This window comes from Bacillus rossius, chromosome 2 (genome assembly GCF_032445375.1).
Source record: "Bacillus rossius redtenbacheri isolate Brsri chromosome 2, Brsri_v3, whole genome shotgun sequence".
Classification (NCBI taxonomy): domain Eukaryota; kingdom Metazoa; phylum Arthropoda; class Insecta; order Phasmatodea; family Bacillidae; genus Bacillus; species Bacillus rossius.
This window is the reverse complement of record NC_086331.1, coordinates 40,918,978-40,940,538: the sequence shown is the minus strand read 5'-3', so window position 1 is coordinate 40,940,538 and position 21,561 is coordinate 40,918,978. Positions and strand designations below refer to the sequence as shown.

The 21,561-nt window shown below is 34.5% G+C and overlaps 1 protein-coding gene across 1 annotated transcript in view; it reads right to left on the bottom strand.

Annotated features, from left to right (window-relative positions):
- Positions 1-10,901: 10,901 nt before the first annotated feature.
- LOC134529255 (vesicle-associated membrane protein 2-like) overlaps positions 10,902-21,561 on the bottom strand; it is a 541,017-nt gene continuing 530,357 nt past the window's right edge. The window contains exon 6 of the mRNA XM_063363155.1: positions 10,902-15,642. Coding sequence (XP_063219225.1) covers positions 15,512-15,642 — 131 coding nt within the window. The 3' untranslated portion in view covers positions 10,902-15,511. The remainder of the gene's footprint in view (positions 15,643-21,561) is intronic.

The following is a 21,561-nucleotide window of genomic DNA, read 5'->3' as shown; positions in this document are numbered from 1 at the left end:
CATGATTCAATTTGTAAAATAATAATTGATTTTTTCGGAGACTTTTGTAATTTTTCCCGCATTTCTTGCTAAATTATTACATGATTTCAAGATGGCGCCCAAATTTCAAGATGGCTGGCACCTCAGTAATAATAAATGATTACTGCACTGTAGCAGGTTAGAATAAAATTAGCATGATGGTAAGACGAGTACACACAAGATGGTGTCCACCAGCAGACGAAAACAAGATGATGGCAATGACCACTAGTAGGTGGTAGCTCCTGGTAGCATGTACCGAACATAAAATGAGGGATCCATGGTGAATGGCAAGGTCAAAGTCAAATATCAAGTACAAGGTCAAATTTCAAGGTCAAGGTCAAATTATTAAGGTCAATTTTAAATTTCAAGGTCAAGGTCAAAGTTCAAGGCCAATGACAAAGTTCAATGCCAACAGACAAGGTTAAAGGTATGGTGAACAGGAAATTATACTAACATGTCGCCAGCACACTCTAGCAGACGAAAACAAAATAATGGTCTCCAGCGGACGAAGACAAGATGGCGGACATGACGTCATACCTGCTGACGATATATACCTTGGTATTGGTGGTAGATCAGTCTGTAGGTGGCTTCTGTGGAGGAAGGATCTGTTTTTTTTTTTATTTTTTTTTTCGCCCTCACCGGTTTCTAACCAAGGACGGGAATCTATATAATCAATCATAATTCTAATAAGTTAATTTTTTGATGAATTTTGAACTTTTTTTTCATTCAAATCGGATAATAAATTATTATTTTCAAGATGGCGGTCGTAACGAAACATGCAACATTAATAGGATCCAATATGACGGTCGTAAATAAAGTGTAACGATGACATAGTACTCAACCAAGATGGTGGGCGTAACGAAACTTGCAACAATTATATAATCCAAGATGGTGACCCTAATGATAAGTGCAACATTGGTTTTTTAGATTTTTTAATTTTTTTATGATTTTATATTATTTTCTGATTTTCTAACTGAAAAATTACGGATTTTCAAGATGGCGGACATGACGTCACACTAGGTGACGATATATATTTTGGCATAAGTGGCGGGGGTCAGTCTGTCAGCCGCCACAGTGAAGGAAGGATTGGTAACCATTTTTATTTTCTTTGCCTTCACCGGGTTCGTACCGAGGACTCCGAGCTCCGTGCCGTAATGTATGTATTTTAAATATTTTTTATTAAAATGTTATTAATTAAATTTTTTATAAATTTTAATTTTTTGATTAACATCGGATAATAAAAAAGTTAAAGATGGCAGGCGTAACGGAAATTGCAACGGTGATGTTATAATCCATGATGACGTCAGAGGCTTATCGGAGGCTGTAGACATGGATGCTTAAGCCTCTATATGTACATTTTCAGCCTCTGGTATTTTTATGGACGAAATCGGGAAATTTTTCCTCAAAACAGGGATTTTTGAGTCATTTTGAGTCATTTTTGAGGAATTTTGAGTCCAAGATGACCGCCTTGATGTCACAAATCCAAGATGGCGGACCGACAATCACACTCCACAGCCAGAAGCCAGTTTCCGGAAATACTTTCCTACACTACTGTTGTTTTATTTATCGTTTAGTTTAACGGGATTTTATATAAGCAAATGTATATTAAGTTTATAACTACACCTCACGGGTATAAAAATGATTGTATGATTTGTTTATTATTTTTTTATACATATTCTAATTATTTTAAAATAGTATTCTTTATTTTAAACCTAAGATTTGTATGTAAAATACTATGTGTTTTTTCCGTTATATGTAAACGGCTAAAACAGATGCGTTCTGCAATGATTGACATTAATTTTTATTAGTCACTAGTTAATGATGTATATGTATCTACTTTTTAAGGTGCGTTATGAAAAAAAAAAAAAACATGATGAGTGCGAAATTATTATTACGTGCACGCCATGCAACAATTGACAGGAGGAAAAAAAAGACTACATAGAATAAAAATTATGTGTGTTCTTTTGAATTATATACTTCAGTGATTGATATTGAATACAGGTTTATATAATTAAAAATGTTTCTTGATTATGATCATTAGTGTAAGGAATTGTGTTCATCAACTTTCCCAAGTGTACTTATGCGAATGGGGTTTTGTTCCCGTAATTATGATTAAATGCATTATAAATTATTACATTACTAATTACTAAATAATAAAAATTATAAATTAGAATAATAATTTAGCATATTTATTGAAGTTATACTTCTTAAAGCGCGTTATGAAAAAAAATGATGTGAGTGAAATTTTAAGATGCGTGCGTATCACTGTAACACAAAATTAACAGGTTGAAGCTGCGCACGCACCATATAACGACATTTTCATAGGAAGATGGCGGACCCACGTGTATGAACATAAACCCATATTAGGGGATATACCAAACGTGTTGGTGTGCCAAATGAATCTTTATGATACTGAAATTACGATAAAATTTATTTTGGTAAAATAAAATAGTCATATTAAAGAGTAAATTCCAAGGTTTTAAAAAATATATATTTTTTTGGTGTTACATCAAATATAATACACATTTTCTTCGTAACATTCTGTCAGATCAGTGGTTATACTACGCGGTCAATATGCAGAAGGGCCGTAGTTCTAAACTCATCGGTAGGTATTTTTTTTTTCTTTTATTGAAGTTATACTCCTTTAGGCGCGTTATGAAAAAATGATGAGAGTGAAATTTTAAGATGCGCACGCATCACTGTAACACCAAAATAACAGGTTGAAGCTGCCCGCTAAACCGCTCATTAAGTCTCGAAAAAAAGCTACCAACAAAATAGAAATAGAACCTCCATTAGTCGCGCATGTTGGCACGCTCGTCGCCTCTGATAACTGTTTTTATATTTATAATATTTATCCACGTGTTTCTAGTTTCTACATTCACAAAACGTGTTTTAGTTTCATACAAGTGCGAATTATATATGTGCTAATAAATTTTATTCAGTAGTGATATAAATGGAATATTTTGATTAATTTTATTTACTATTCGTAAATATAAGTAAAAAAAATTGTGCTTATAAACTTTTTCAAGTGCTACAATATAATTGAGGTAACTATCCGTATGTATAATTTATTGATATAAATTAAAATATTATTATTTAATACAATTAATACTAAATATATTTAATTAATAATGTTAAATATATATATATATAATTGGTTATTTAATATGAACAAAATAAATAAATAAATTTAATAAAACATTTAATAAAAAATTTGTGATATAAATTAAAATCGAACATGAAATAAAAATATTTAATTTTAATATTTATTGTTAAATAGGATAAATAATAAATATTTATAAAAATAAATGAAAAAATTTAATGAAAAATTTTGATAAAGATGAAAAGTGAATATTAAATTAAGAAAACAATAAATATTTAAAAAATGAATATACTTAAATCAGTTTTTGAATTTATTATTATATTTATTTATTTTCTTACTAAAGAATTTCAAGTTTATAGTCAAGATCAAGGTCAATGCCACCCACCAGAGGCTTATTGGAGGCTTGCACAATCAGAATTTAGGCCTTAATGTGAAACTTTGGTTTTTTCTAAGATAAAGTCTTTTGAGGTTTTTCGAATTTCGAATTGTTTAATTTTTGAGGAATAAAACGGAAAATTTTAACTAAAATCGTGAATTTTTTCCTCGAAACTGTGATTTTTGCTAGGAATTTTGAGTATTTTTGAGTAATTTTTGATCAATTATAAGGAATTTGGTGACTAAGATGGCCGCCGTGACGTCACAATCCAAGAGGGTGGACATCTGCACCGGCACGACACTCCTACTCCTGGGCTTTCTCCGGCTATTATATACTGCTAACTAAGCCTGTGCGAATATCAGTTTTTTAGTTCGAATCGAATTCGAATACGAATACCAAATTATTCTCGAATACGAATATTGAGTTCGAACAATTGGAATGAGAATTGAAATCCCATAAAACATGTTATATCACATCACATTACAATATGATAACAGGTAGGCTACATATTTACTGATACAATGTATGTAGAATCAAAAAACTGACAGTACTTAAAATTTTAAGGTTCTCCAATTTTATAATTAGTTCGTTTTAAAAAGAGTCTTGTCACGTCACTACATATTAGCTAATTTAAATTTTTGTGGAGAAACACAAACTGCTCTACATTTTCGGGGAGTAGACTCTCTCTCTTCTACACGTCACAATGTTGCCAGCTGTTGAGAAAAGTCTCTCACTGCACACTTGTGTGGCAGGTATAGGCAAGTACTTTCTTGCTACCACAGCTATGTTTCGGAAACAAGTGCGCCCCTTCTCTGACCAGAAACTGAAAGGATTTTCATTCTTTGGGATTAAGGGTGCTGCCAGATATTCGTTTACTTCTCCTTGGATAGTTTCTTCGTAGCTTGCAAGAGTAGACTGAGCTGCTGTTGAAGGTTTCACGTAAGCCCACAGAGATGACTTCTTAATAGGCATTTTACTTCTAGCCTCACTTGTCTCAGTTATAGTTTCACCTACTGTGTTCAGCTTACACAGCTTACATACCTCCCTGCACAAATTTTCAACCCATATATTTGTTTTTATTTTCATCCTTAATTAGTGAATCTTTGAACCGTGGATCTACCATCATAGAGAACACATTTACTTCACAATCTTGGTACACCATGTAACGTGATCGCAAGCTTTTAAGTAAGTTCTTGGCAAGAGTTTTTTTTTGACGCGCGGGACAGGATAATTGCCTGAGCTGTCACTACGTGAGGAATTTGGGAAGGGTGGGAAGATTATTAAGTGGGGGGGGGGGGGGTTTGCCACCTGCATCCGGTCGTTTACTGTGTATTATCCTATTGAAAAACATTGACGTAGCATGTTAGGCTTTTGGAGTATTTGCTGTGAGTAGGCCAGATGTTTTCCACATGGTCTGTACAATTTTCTTTCTCTTCGCCGTCACGTTCGGAACGAAATTACAGTGCCGACAAACCATGTTTCACCCTATAATTTGAAAACTGTCACCTGTAACGTCCCGGTTGTATGGATTTTACAGACACGTATTTATCTTTATCAGTATGCTGACAGTTCAAATCTATTTTAAACGACCTGACGACATTCTTCTACCTAAAATACGTTAGTTATCGCTCCTAATTACTTAGGCTTGCCATACGTCCCGGTTTGACCGGGACAGTCCCGGTTTGAAGCTGTTGTCCCGGTGTCCAAGCCGGTTTTGTCCGTGTCCCGGTCAGCGGCAATTAACAGCCAAAAAATGTATTAAAAAAATGAAAACAGGTTGAACAGAACTACCAGCCAATATACGCAGCTCTTTAATCACTTCTCTGTTCAAGGTGTCAACTTTCCAAATCTTGGCAGGGTTTTAGAATATATATGTTTTGTTTGCCAGGTACATCGGCAATTGTAGAAAGAAAAATTTTCATTAATGAACAACGTTTTGGGGAGACGACAGGGATTTTTTTTTGTTAACATGCAAAGTAAATTTGCATCCCTATTGCTCAGACTTTATGAACTAATTAAAAGTAAAAAGGACATGTTGAAATAATTACATTCAAGCCAATTGTATGAACTTTTTGTAATGGGGAAATAACTTTTTTTTTGTTTTATGAACATACTAATACTAATTATAATGTAAATAATTTTAATGTAAAACATAATACAAAACAGTTGTTCGAAAAATGTGTTTATCTGTATGGGAATTTCAAGGTTTAATATTTAACATAATTTTTCCCCGAGGGGTGTCCCCCCCTCACGGTCATCCGCTGTCCCGGTTTGGCTCGGAGAAGTTATGGCAAGCCTAGAATTACTGTGTTCAACAGGCTTTACGTGGCCAGATGTAGTGATACAGCTCAGCCTTTTTCGTAAATGACTGAATATTCGTTTTTTCGAAGTGTTAGTATTCGAAATCGAATCGAATACGAATAATAAACTATTCGTTTTGATATTCGAAAATTCGAATATTCGCACAGGCCTACTGCCAACCCATATTTTTGAATTGTCATTAATGTAAATACCTATTTCCAATAGTTTTTTTCATCATTTGATTTAATGTATAGACTTTTTACCTCGAAGGTTTTTATTATAAGTATGAATTTTGAAAAGTAACTAAAGTTCCCATGGTAATCGGACTACAGTATTTTGCCACACCGACCATCCCCCCCCCCCTTTTAAATACACACACTTTCTCTTCACTTAATAAATATTTAGCGTGTTTATATATAATTTTAAAATGAACCTACATAGAATAGCCGTGACTGTTATGCTATACTTAATATGCTTAGCTATATTTATTTTATCTTAGAGAAAAACACACATCCTGCGATAATCCATTCCTTATGTGGCCTTAGTGCATCACTTGAAAGCCTTTCTGAACGAGGGAAATGTGTTTGTTGCTCCCTGCAGTGGACGAAGCGGCGGGCAGCCCTCCAGACGATGAGGAGTTGCCCTACTTCCTGCTGCCCGAGGACTCGCCGCACTACCGGCCACCCGCCTTGGCGCAGGATGGGGCCACCCCCTGCATCTTCAGAGCCTCGCTTAAAGAATACCAAGGACTAGAGGGCGTACGTTTAATTAGTTAGATAATATGCTTCCGGAAACAGTGGATATATTTGCCATGTTTAGACCTCTCACGTCATTGCCGCCATTTTGCATGACGTTATTAAAGCCGTCGTGGATGACACCACCGCCAACATATTGGATATCGCCATCGTTGACATCGAGGACAACGTCATCCAAGATGGCGATGGGGATACCAGAGGTTAAAAGATCGCAAATTTGAACAAGCCACAAGGCACTGTTCCTGTATGGCACTAGTATTTTATGTGTGTTGAAATAAAGGCGGTGAGAAGATTGTATTCGCATTTTAGAGACCTGGGTTTGAATCGCAGTCAACTCACCCTGATTTCGGTTTTCCACGGCGGTTTACCGGAATCGCTGCAGGTAAATGCTGGTGTTGTTGCTTATAATAGGCCACCACCGAGTCATTTCATCATTATTATTCATTGTGCTATTGATATGTGTCCGTCTGTCATGACCTTGCGGTCAACGATATATTAAGTCCAGAAAAGATGTAAAAAACATCGGCATTTGTTTATCACTCGAGATTGGTGAACTTCGTTGAGTCCATAAAATATTCATTCTTGGCAAAGGCAAATTACCTTGAAGGGGTGTTTTTCAAAATTAATTGGAATCTACGATTTTTTATTGTTTCTGGTTACTTAAAGAAGTACATTTAATAGTTTATTAATGTTTTTATTATTCCCATAGATGATATTAAATGATTTTGAGTACATCCTAGGCCAATATATATTTAAATCTTAGCATGAATTGAGAGCATTAACTCGTGTATTACACATTTTTAGTTAACTTATATAAGTTCCCTTTGTTGTAAAAAAATTAGAACATAATACTTAGATAAATAAAAAATGCAATTGTTTCCCAACCATATATTTCTCAAATTTTAAGCAAATACAAGTAGATAAAATATTTATTTGACTAATAGCTTCATGCTCATTCACTAGAAGTTCATTTACTGTTTTCCTACTGCTATAAAACGCACGCGATCTTAACTGTATGGTCCCATTTTCCAAAAAATTTCTTCAAAAAGGTATTTAGGATGAAACAAAAATTACAAATCCAACATGGCCGGTGAAACAAAGTTTTAAGTGGCTCGGTCAGACTCTGCAAAGAATAGGGATATTTTATGGGCTGTTGTATAGCATACAGAATAAAATATTAATATATTCCTGGCAAAGAAAGGTATATAGGAATCCACTAAATTATTCGACTCGGTAAATTTTTAACCACTGTGGAAAAATTAGAATTCTGATCGCTTAACCACCTCGTCCACTAAACTAATTTTATTAACATTTCATAAAAAGCACAATAAGTTTCTATCGGTAAATTGTTTTGATTGCAGGAGATCTCTTCTTGGTCGGTGACTGAGAGGTGGCATCACGAGGAGCAGGTGATCTCGACGCGGGAGACCACCATTTCTCGCCCCCACCAGTCGTGACAAGTGTATATCCTCAGCCCCACCAGTCGTGATGCCATTGTACATTATCACCCCCACTAGTTGTGACCAGTGTATGCAATAATTAAAAATGGTGGAAAGTTCTAGAATCCAAAATGGTGGCCAGGGTCAAGGTCAAAAGTCAATGTCAAGGTAATTCAAGATGACGGCCGGGATGTTAAATCCAAGATAGGGGACACCGACACCAACACCTACTCATACTCCAGGGCCAGCTCCAGCTGTTATAAGTTATTTTAGTTTGTTCGGTACTCTACTAGTCATTCAGATTGTAACAAGTTGTTATTCTGTCATTTAAAGGTAATAAAATATTAAAAAATCTCTCCAGTAACACATTAGTTGATACCAATTGTTGGATACAAAATAATGTTTTGCGAAGTACTACAAATTTTTATTTTTATTTTTTAATCACTAAATTGCGAGTAACATCATCTGGCATTAAGTTGAAAATTGCACATGCATTCATATGTAAATTATATACCATAAAATAAAAATACAGCAACATATTTGGCATTTTTACCAAATAATTGAAATTGTCCTTTTCCAAGTCTGACAGGATATGTACTTGAGCACAAAAATAAAATAATACACACCAACATGTGTACTTAGGTGTAAAATTTCATAAGAGAGACTGCTGCTAGATAAATGTTGTTAAGAATCATACACTTTCTACAATACAGCTGAGCATTAACACAATTTACTGAGAGATTCGTAATACAGGCGTTAAAAAGATTCTTGTAAACATCGAATATGGCATTGAGTAATAAGTGGTTTGTACATCGAACAATCATTTTTGTTTTGTAATTACCTTTGCACCATTGATTTTTTTTCCTAATGATGATATGCAAGCATTGGTGACATTCATAGTTAAAGGTTAAATCTGTGAAATAATATGAATTTTCTATAGCAATGTCTATAAAACATCTGGAGCTATGATTATATACTAAGTTAAAATATTAATTTTATTTATACCCATCCATGATTCACATTAAAATTCTCCTTGTAAATTTTCACGTTTCCTGACTTTTCTTTATAATTTTGTAGTTGCAGACAGTAAGAACACTTTTCAAGGCGTTGGTTAAATTAGTATCTGGAAGATATAAGAGTATTTTAGTGAAGCTGATAGGCTTATGGTTTATGTTTATTTAATAATATCTTGTACAAGTCATACGAGAGCAGCATATGCCAAATATTAACGAAAAATGTTAACAAAAAAAATCCAAGAAAATTAAAAAAAATTAAGAATATAATACTTGCAAGTGTTCCTGCCATCTATCGAAATCTACCAAAGGTCAAACTGTCTTAAATGCGAATCAAAACTATGGAGGAAATATTAGTTGGTTAAGGATCCAAAAACTAATATTTCGACATAAAGACACCCAGAAAATGAACACAAATAAATACGTACCAGATGTTGTGTGTAGAGTGGATTTAAAGAAACTTTAATTTGTTTTTGTCAGAGTGTGCTTCACTTATAACAAAAACTGACCGTAAATTCTCTTAGTGTTGAGAAAACTCTAGATAATTGTAACACATTCGCTTATTGGACTTAATTATTGCACTGAGTGCATATACAGGAAAATAAATAAATAATACACTCAATGCAAGTAACGTTGCTAGTTTTCAGCCAATGGTTTTCTTAACGTTGACGTTGGTTTATCATTGTTTGGTCAACAACATAGACATGTGGGAAAAATCATATCATTCAAAAATTAAAAAAAAAAAAAAAACAATAATTTGTGAAAAATAATTAAATGTTTGTTGTATTTTATATTTATAGATAAGTAAGCGAAAGGTTTTTGGACACATAAAATCATTAAAAATAATAAAATTACTGTCTATAATGTCAATTAGGAATTCTAGATTTTACATATAAAAATTACTTAATAAAAATATATTGTATTTGTTGGTATTTTATTATTGTCATTTTGTTAAAAAAATATTATATATGTTACACACATATTAAAATTTTAAAAATCTTAAAAGGTAATTAGAATTGTAAAAAATGGTTAAACCTTGATAGTTTTTCTCAAATTATGTTTAATTAAATAAGAACGTAATTATTTTAGATTAGCCGAATAAAAGACATGCTCAAGAATTCTGGATGTTTGAGAAATTATCTTCCATTGAAGACTTAAAGAATATATACTAAGTATTTAAAATGGTCGCCAAATTTCATACTAGCAGCTCAAACAGAAGGATTATAGCCCTTTATTATGCTTATTATTTAGAATATGTGCAACATCTCCCGTGTACTTTAAAAATACTTTTTTATGATTGCAGATATAAAATACTCATTTAAAGTTAGCTTCAAATAAGTAAAAGGTTCAACACAAGGTTTTGTATTATCAAAAATTCAAATAAGAGGTTATTTGAAATTCTATTAAATTTGCAACCATGATAAACATAAAAATTGTTTTTATTGCATGATAAATGGATTTGTACTTGACGAAAAAAGTAAACTAGCATCTTTCTGAGATTGCAATTTACTATAGTATGCATATTATAGTAAAAACATTATTTGCAAAAACATTTATCAAAGCAAATTAATTTTATTACCAATTAAAAATTATCTTGTTGATCATTTAATGTGCACAGTCAGTCAAACTGCCCGAAAGTTGAATGAATATTACGGAAAAACATTTAAGTCTATTAGTATCTAAAAATTGTAGTTACGACGTGAAAAAACTTAGATCTTTGTTTTTGCTTGTAAATGAACACATACAAACAAACAACCTGCTCCTGTGTAACGAGTGGGTAAAAATTAACTTCATCGTGACTGTAATTTGATGTATGTCAGGATAAGTTAAAATATAAGAAAACCTTGTTGTTTATACAATATTATCATATGTATAAGGTAAAGTAATAATCGCAAATAAACCAATACTATATATTTATTGTTATAATATCTAAGACTTACAATAATTTGTTTCCAATCTAATAGTTTTGGTACTTATATTAGTCATATTCTTCACCATATATGTAACATAATCTCAGTATAGTTCATATGCTATAAATACTTATTATACACCGTACATACAATAGTCAAACAATTTCATATCTTCAGACTTCTATATATTGAAACCACACTGTGTCATACATTCAACGTTTATTGTTATAAAAGATTTAAGAAAACAAATACTATTTGTGAACACATTAATATCTATTGATTCATATAACTTTCATTTTAATTAATTCATTGTTCTGTCTGAATTTAGCTGTCTGAGTTTTGTTTCTATTTATTTTCGTTTAGTAATGCAATTTTTTTTGGCATTTTATAACAATCAACAATAATTGATTTTTTTCTGAGCGTACATTAAAAAATTAACACTGTACACAATAAATTTATCTGTCTTTACAAGCATTCATACTTCGTTAAATACAGAAGTCATTCAACTTACTTTTTAAATATGTGTTAACATGTCTTGAAACAACACAATTTATATTCGTTTATAATATAATGTTATTAATAAATAACAAAATGCTACTATCAAACATCAAATTTAAAATTCCTTAGATGATTCATTATTGCATCTTGATTTCCATCACATTTTGGATAAAACAACGCCATAATGCACATATTAAAGTTATAACTCTAATTATAAATCAAACATACATGAGAAAATCTATACATATAATTATTAATAAGCTATCAACTTTAATTTACTGTATACCGCACCACCACGTACTAACTCAGTTCGAGATTATTTTTTCTCCAACAAGTTTTATTAGCCGGATGGTGCAAAAGCAGTGCATTTCATTTCAAAACCTGCACAAAAGTTCATGCCTCGGATTTCGTTTGAAATTAATTTTGGTGTTAAATAAGGTCTTTCCAGGAAAAATTGTTTACAAAATATTATCCATAGCTTAAGTCTTAGCCAGTTGATCTATTACGCATTAAAAAAAGGCTAACTATTTTCACTAAAATTTACAAATGAAAACCATTAGAATAATCTCCGTATATTTTGTATATACTTCATTATGTATATACTTGATATATATGTTGACATATATGTTTGCACAAACTACACAGTAACATATTAACTCAGAAAATTAATGATTTAAGAAATGTCTTTAAATGCCAAAATTAATTTACGGACACTCACAGACAGTGAAAATACCTGAAAACTTTTAAATAGCCAAATCTGAAATCCGTATGAACATATAATCTTAGAAACCCTTATTGATATCAAAACATTTTGATTGTAACTATATTCAACTGATGTTTAGTTTTTTAATTAACATTAAAACTTCCTTATGTTGCAGACATAGACTTGCTATCTTAATTTCACATCTATAAATGTACGGGAGTAATAGTTAATTATAAACAATTTTTGCAACTAAGGAATTAATTTCTCATTGAAAATTATTGCTAGCATAAAAAATATACGTATTTGCCAAGAAAGTATTTGACGACTCATTGTAATTTTAGTTCTAAAAAATGTCCTTGATAATCTATAATTTTGAAATATGCTTTCTTTTTTCACAAAGTAGGGCTCCAAAACCTCTTGTATATTAAGAAAGTATTTATCTGAATACCTTATTATAATGACACTTAGAAAACCATTACGATTTTTTTCATTATTTTTTCACACAATAATGAAACAGCATTTTGTACAAATGTTTTATAAAGCAAATAAACGTCACTTATTCGAAATGCAAATGAGATTAACACATAAACAATGTAAATGCAAAATGAAAATTTTTTTAATGAAAAACCTTATTTTCAATTTTATGTCATGTAGGGTAGAGCAGGGTAAGGTGGCCAGGGCGGGCAAAGTGGCCATTGGCCGTTACTCCGCTGGTGAGTGCTGAAGTCTGGTGGCGAGGATGTGAAACATTTGTAATAGACGCCATTAGTGTTCTGAGAGCACCCGGCCTGTTTGCAGTGAAAGTTACTTGATTTATTAAGGTTTTACGGTTTTTATTATTTCTGATGTAAGGTAAGTGATAATTACTGTTGGTCATGTGTAATTGCTTGGTAATGCCATAATTATTTAATATAGCCTAGCGAAAAGAGCAAGTTTTATACTTTAAAACCACAAATTAATAACTGTAGAAGATGTAGTAGGTTTTTCCCCCCGCTAGTTTTTGTGTAATGGCGTCTCAGAGGGCAAAGTGGCCAGGTGACTGGCCACTTTGTCCGACTACATGGCCATTTTACCCGACCGTATGTTAACTTTGCCCGAACTGTATACTTAGCTCTATTTATGTATTCCTAAATGATTAAAGAAACTAGTGAACATTTTAATTCTTTTCATCTGCACTATAAATGTTTAACGTGTATGGCAATGTGTGTGTGTTGTTTTCGTGTACTCAGTTCCAAGTAAGAAAGCTGCTTGGAGAAGCATTTTTACGAGCAGCTTTGCCAGCTATAGCTATTAATGGTTTTCGGAAATGTGGTATTGTTCCGCTGGACCCTAACATATTTTCCGACTCAGATTTTTTCACTGCAGAACCCACGGATATTTTATTGGCCAATGTTAATCCTGTAGAAGTTGGCAGTAACGATGATGCAATGTCTGATGGCGGTGAAGAAATAGCTCAAGGAAAATATGTAACAGTGGGTGGTGTAGTTGATACAGCTGCTGGTAGTGAAGGTACGATGACTGACGGTGAATGTACAGCTGCTGATGGTGAAGATACAGCTGATGTTGGTGAAGGTACACCTGCTGTAGGTGAATACAAAGTTGATGGCGGTGAAGATACAATTACTGGTGATGAAGATGTAGAAGTTGGCTGTGAAGATGGATCAACTAAGAGAGAAAAGTCCAAAAACATTAGCAAATGTCTATATAAGAGTCCAGTGACGGGTTCTGAACCAAGCACATCATTTGCAATATCTCCAAGAGATATATTACCTTTGCCAAAATCCAACATCACCAAACGCAAAACTAACCGTAAGAAAGGTAAAGCAGCGATTCTTACTTCGAGTCCGTACAAGAGAGAACTTTTGGAGGAGAAGTCTAAAAGGGAATGCCAAAATAACAAAAAGAGAACTAAAACAAGCAACAAAAGTCAAAACAAAACATTAACAATCTCAAACCCCCACCAAAAAATAGAATTAAAATGATGAAAAAACCTGCCAACAGTAGGCGAAGCCTTTTCAACGAAGAGAATGATGGTGAGAGCGATGACGCTGACTGCTTATATTGTGAATAAGCATATTCAAACTCAAAAACAAATGAAGTGTGGATAAGGTTTTCCGGATGTCACCGCTGGGCTCACGAAGAGTGTGCTTGCTGCGAAGAGGAAAATGGTGACTTTTTATGTGAAGGCTGTAGCCCCTAAACTGTTTAAGTTATGTTTGATAGGTTAGGTTTTAATTTTTAATTGTTTTTTGTTTTAATAAAGTCAAGACATTTTATTTGAAGACACTTAAAATTTAGCACTCTGTTTGTTAAGATAGTGTAAATGCAATTATTTTATTAATGACGTTTTGTTGGGTTTTTAGTTCGTAATTTTATTTAATTTAGATAATGTGGAAACATTTAATTTTTTAAGTCTATCTCCTGAACTTGCTAACAAATTTGATATACTCACCTTGGTTTTATATTTATTATTATAATGAGTTGTGTTAATTTTTTACCTATGTCGGGTAAAATGGCCATTGACTGGCCATTTGACCCGACATATGCGGGCAAAGTGGCCATTTGGTACGATTAAATTTAAAATTTAATTAAAAAAATAATGGTTTGCAAGACATAAAGAAATTAATATATTTTTGATTGTACGAAAACTATATTATATGAAGGGTTATTTTATATTTCAATTTTAATTACCATATAAAATTTATGTATCGTTTTATCTTAGGATGGCCACTTTACCCTGCTCTCCCCTACATACTTTAAATTAACACATTTCGATTATATGTATATTGAATGTTAAAATGGTTTTCAGTTACAATAAATAAAAAAAAATTATGTTGAAACAAAGATAACTCAAATATTATTCTTATACACATAATGGGATATTAAATTCAATGATTTGTGGAAAATACAAAATAAATTTAGGCTTTGTTTCCTAGCTATTTCATAGTATAAGTACATACAACACATGTTTTACTATATATAATAAAATTATTATTAATATCTTCTAAATCAACTATAAACATTTTTCTCTAGAAGTCTAACAGATTTGATAATTGTGAAAAAACCTCACAGCAAGCATTTGTTATAAGTTTTAAGTATCTCTTTAAAAATGTTTGCAGGAAGGCCATACTTAGGAAACGTAAAAGAGCTATTTTAGAAACAAATCACCCCTGTAGTAAATGTAACCGACAAACAATTCGCCATACAGACTAAGCATCCTACTTCAATCCTAAGTTTTTTAATCATTTCAGGCTTTATCCTGCATGAAACAAGATTTTTTTAAATAAAAAAAATCCCTGTCCGTTGCGTAATGGGTGAACGGAAAGAACGTGTCTGAAATATTTGCAGCATGAAGTGAGTATGGAGGAAAATGAACTTTTGGTGTTGAATGTGTTTTACTTCGGAGCCGCGGTTCCACCGGCGGCAGCCTGGGGCGGCGCTGCCAACTCCGGCACATGCGCGTAGCTCTCGGCGTCCCTGGCATATGTCACCGGGGGCGGCGGTGTGGATGCGGGCATGAACTTCACTGCGAACACACAAGCACACGCGTCCTTCATGACCATCCCCTGCTGTCTCGCTGACACCTGCCGGGCGAGCATGGTTCTCTTTTTCGCCCGTCATAGGGACGACGCGTCATCGGTATGACGCTTCGCTACTTAAAGCGAGCATGGATCTTTTTTCGCCTCCTGAAAGACGCCTTAGTTACGACATGCCCGTCATACGTAAGGCACAATGGCTTGTCAGTCGTAGACCCGTCATACCGTCATACAGCCGACTACGTGTGTAACTTTCATTTAATACTGGAAAATAATTCTTTCAAATAAGTTAAATAATGTATTTTCGTGATATTTAAGGTTTTGCCTGAATTCTATTAACTCAGAAATTATGTATGTGAGATATACGATGTATCTAAAAAAAAAGTTGTTTTTCTCTGAACAAACTTTGAAACAACTTGTTTCCGATAATAATCACGCCACATAAATAAATAGTTTCTATGTTTCGTGTGAATAAGACACATTGATTCTTTTTTCTCGATATTTTTAACTGCACAATACTCAGTTTACCAAAAATATATCATATCTACTAAAAAAAAACTGCCAATCTGCCTACTTTTGTCAAATCACCTAATAAAAAAATAAAGGTTTGGACAAAATAACTTAATATTTCAACTAGATAGAAGATAACATCACATTAGTTAATTATTCTGTATAAAAGTTAAGTGTAAAACACCTATAAGCGTGTGGCTTATTAAACTTCTGAAAACAACTCATTTTCCCTTCAGCTTCCATACGTGTAATAAAAAAAAATCACTTGTAAAAATAAAATACATGCATTGATAAGGTTGAAAATACACAAGAGTGCCGCTGATAAATACATAGTAGTCTGATGGTTATTTTAAACCTTCGTTTTATCGCATTTTAAACACAAAGCATTTCCTCCAAACATTTAGTGACTTTTAGGTTAGGCATACTCCCCACCCTCGTTGGTGGCTAGGTTTGCTCCTGCTGTATCGCATATTGAAACGTATTTTATCCACCTAAGATTCGCTCAAATACTACAAATAAATAATATAATAATAATACAAACACGTAGAGTTAAGAGGTTTAGTGTTTATAGTTCATACGGAAATAGTAATTTGTGATAGGAGCGGCTTATGTGAAAAAAAAGTAATTAATTCCGTTAAAGGGTATTTTTAGTTCCTCTACTCTTCTGGTAGTTATAAAATGCAGACACAATACTGTCAACTACAGTTCACTTAATAAATTATATTCAGGCATTTAATTAACAACACCGACTTCGTGTTATATTGTTTCAAGCTTGCAAGATGCTAAATATATAATATTATCAGCGTATTCACCCAATACATATGCTACGGTACAAAATAGTGTGAATAAAACTTGCAGTGCACTAGAAAATATGCTATAAACAAGTCTAAGGATAATGTAATTAAATATAACAGTAGTATTTTTTGAACGGTGGGACGTGTAGCACACCGAGTTGTTTTGGTACCTTCAAATCGGCAAATTAACTTTAACGGTGACGAAAATTACCAAATAATGATTAAATCAGGTCTAGTATTGTAATGTTCCACGTCGAGTCACAAAAGTGTTCTTAAATATTTTTTTTTCTTCATCATATGATTTGAAGTAATAATAACTGACCATTGAAAACGAAATTAATAATAACGGGCAACACGTTTCACAAGATCGCTAAATAATATTTTCATATTAAAAACTACAAACTTTCACAGTTTCTAATGCACTCCTTATCCTTCTTATGTACTTTTTAATAATCATAAAAGACTTTGCTATGTACAATGATTTTATTATATTTTGAGAATGAGACGTGACGGGTGTTTTACTGAGCAAAAAAATAGTCTGTAAAACTTATATTTACGGAAAACCAACAGGCGTACAGTGAAAAATTATATAAATATTGAATATAGTTGTGGAAAATATATAATTCGATAGACACATCATGCCTAAGTTTTACGAATGTCCACAATCTTGTTTTCGTGTAGGTAGTTTTCTATTGGCTGTAAATTGCTACCAGATACACCAACTGCCAAATAAAACACATCCTTTCTGTAAATTCACTGCCAACCTCTGCATATTATCGACTGCCAAGCCATCGTAGGTAAGGCGCCTTAGCGATAACGGGAGAGATATGACGATCGGATCCGTGCTCGCATTTTCACGTGGCCGTCATAACTCCGCCGTCATACCGGCGACGCGTCGTCGCTTTGACGGTGGCGAGGAAAAGAACCATGCTCGACCCACTGGAGGCACACACTTCGCTCCCACTGTCGCCGCACAAACAAACATGTAATGGATAAATCCAAAATAGTCTTGAAGCTATTATTCACACTCATCCGCGTTGATGATTACAATACAGTGCTATTCACACGACCTTGAAGACCCTGAGCCAGATATAAACAAGAAGAAGACATGGTTTCCCAATCACGTGCAATACCCCCCAATGAACGTGACCTTGTGACTAAATAAGTTCGGCTCAATGTAACTTCGGTATTATTTCTGTACCTCAGAGGTACACGAGCCAATTTATTATTTTATTGTCGATTACGCCCTAAAAATTATTTTATTTTTCATTCAACCATATCATCGGACTATCCGAAGTATATTTTAAATAATTATTGAAAGTTATGAGTCTAAGCCAATAGCTTCCATTCAGCCATACAAACGTTATTCCAGTTAAAATAAAATGAACCTGTGGCTGGTGGAAAAAAGTCCTTCACATGAAATAAATAAATGACTCCTTTAGCCAGCCTCATAAAGACATATTTTGATGTATGACACAGTATCATTGAAAGGGCAGTTCTTTAATCCCTCGTTAATTTCCCCAATTGTAACTTAGGCTTGTATGGTTCTAAGATAGAGATTAATTTATTTTGTATTTACGTCTTGTTGACAACGAATAAACAGTTAACTACTAAACTGTTATATCTACAGCAAAACAGTGTATTTCCAATTATTCGCTGTAAGACTAAACAGTTTCATATTTGGAGCAAATCAATGGCTGCACAAAGGCTTAACGTGTCGACCACATAGAGCGCAAGAGCGTGTTAGGCTTACTTTTGAGAATTCGGCATGGGGAGTGGCATTTTTGGAAATCAGTCTCTGCATAGGGAAGGAGGGTTAATGATCCGATACAGTAATAAACAACAACAAAACCATAACATCGTTTTAAATTTTTTTAAAAATAATTTGTAATGATTGCTAGTAGATGGAAAAAGGGAAATCTGGTACAATGTTATTCTTATGGGACTAGGATTTGGTGGCTTACTCAGTTGTGGTTTATCAATAGTGAGGAATCTGCCATGTTCGGGCGTGTCCGCCGCTCGTTGACTATGATCGGGTCCTCGTCGATCATCTTCGGTAGCATTGTCGGTGGTCGTCTCTCGGGGCGTGCGCATCTCTCTCGCGGGCTGTTGGCTGGGAGTTCCCTGCGACCTATTGGGTAACCGAAGGCTGGCAGTGCGTGTTGGTTTTGTGTGCGTGCTGGGGGCGGCCTAGCAGCGCCATCTGCTACCGACCGCGTCCCGCGGGTGGCGGATACGGGAGCCCAGCCCGAGAGTTGCAATCTCGCTGGGGTGGCTGTGAATAACCAATAGCAGTCCGCGGACCAATGGCCGGCCTGTGGAGTCGTTATCACGGCTGTCGGGGAGAAAGGTAGCCTGAATGTAGCTCGGCGCGCGGCAGAAAGCAGCTTCGTCGGCGAAGGCACCGCAGGGGAGCTCGATGTGCCTTAGTAGCGAAGTGTAGACGAACTGCGGGCTGGAACTTGCGGAACTGTGGACTGCCGCGCGCGCAACGGAACTGAACAGCGTCGGAATTCTGAAGGAAGAGATGGCGGCGCCTTCAAGTTGGGGCCCTGTTGGAGCCAGTGGTAGCCTGGGCGGCGCGACCTTCAACCGACCCGGGAATTTGGGGGGCAAGAGGGTCCGACTCGCAAGATACTTCATTCGCCTGAACGACTTACCCCCACCCTGGCTTGAAAGGTCGTTGGCTGTTGACTGGAAGAAGGAAGATGAAGATGGCGCAATGTCAGGCTGCCTTTCGCTCCGAGAGCCAGCAGTTCGAGCCGGTTTACTGGCTCGTCTGCCCACTTCTGTTTTAACTGTGGCTGCCTGGGCAGCTGTGGCTGGGCTGACGAGTGAAGTCGCCCGCCCCTGGGGGTGCTTGCGCCCCTGGTTAATAATAACCCAGGAGTTCCCAACCTTTAAATGCGGGCCGCAAGGCCCAAGCACCCAACTCCAGCATGGTTGATTTTTCAGCCCCTCCAACTCTTCTTACCGGGACCCTTCTTCCTCTTGTCCAGTAGTTACCTGCTTGCTTAATGCATGTTAATTGATCCCCGCATGAACCGGCCCAGGGTTTTCCCTGTGTCTATGCAGGTTTTACCTGGGTCACATTAGCTAGCTTTTAAGCTAGGCGACCAATGGGGCGTCAGTCATGGCGCCAATTGCAGCCATGGCTGGCCAGTAAACCCCAATAGCACACGATGCACGCGCCCTTGTCCTGCATGGTTAAAAACCCGCATGGTAGAGTGTATAGGCTTCGGCCTGAGACACACTTAGGTCCTCCCCTAACCTGGACCCTCCCCTACACACTTAGAATTAACTTAGGCTAGGAAAAAAAAAAAAAAAAAATTTTCGGTAGCATTCGTCTTTTTCATCCACAATCCTGTCCGATGGTTCACTAGTTGTGCGAGTTTCGCCTGCGAAGCGCACTACCGTCGCGGACGCCATATTTTTTTATGGTATCGATTACACCTATTGTAAAAATTGATAAATATATAAATCATTATTAAGGTCCCTTAAATTTTTTAGATAAGGTAAGAATATGTCGGTGGTGGACGGAATCGAAACAACAATAATTGGATCATCAATAGCACGTCTTAGACAGCACGGCTACTGAGTCCAAACAGATGAAATTTGCTTAATATGTTCCCAATGAAGCGTTAAATTATTCTTCAGCACTCTTAAAATGTTTAACAAGTTCACACTATATGCCAGAATATATATTCCGACATAATGTTTTTTTAAACTCGACTATCATTGCATCAGAAGCCTTTTAAACTTATTTAAATATTTACGTCTGTAGTAGTCTATGTACCAAATATCCTAAAAAATATTAAATACTAGGCTCTTATTTACTCAGTCTTAGCTAAAATGCCACATTTTGAATATAATTTATGAAATAATCTTGCTATTTTTTAGTTATTAAAAACTAAAAATTAATGGTTTAAAGTAAATATTAACATGGAAATGTATTTCCGGCAAGAAAAGCGTAGGAATGACGATTAAGTGCATGTCCGCTATCTTAAATTGTGACTTCACGGTGGTCATTTTATATGACCTCGACTTTTGACTTTAACAGTGACCTTTAACCTTACCCTTTAAACTTTACCTTGATGTTTGAAATTTACCTTGACATTCAAAATTGGCCTAAAATTACTCAAAAGTTTTAAAACTTTGTCAAAAATTCGTGAAAATTTGCCAAATTTTCCAGTTTTTTGAAAAATATCGCCAAAAAATCTCTAAAAATAAAACAAATTCGTTATTTTGAGGTAAAATTTCTGTTTTGAGGGAAAATTTCACATTTTTAGCCAAAGAAATGTCAACGACTTAGAAAGTCCTCAAAGAGGATTAAAGTCTTCATCTACAAGCCTCCAATAACCTCTGAGGACATCATACCTAAACCAATAGAATGCCAAAGCGGTCATTTTGAATAGTTACATAAACGATTTAGTTTTCATTAAAACCGCTATCATGAAAATCCGTATTTATCAAGAAAAATTTCTCAATTAAAAAAAAATTAAAATATTCCGCAATCTCGGATTATGACGTCACGATTGCCATATTGCAAATTGGTAGTTATTATATAAAAAAATTATGTAAAAATAGTTAATCAAATTTTAATAA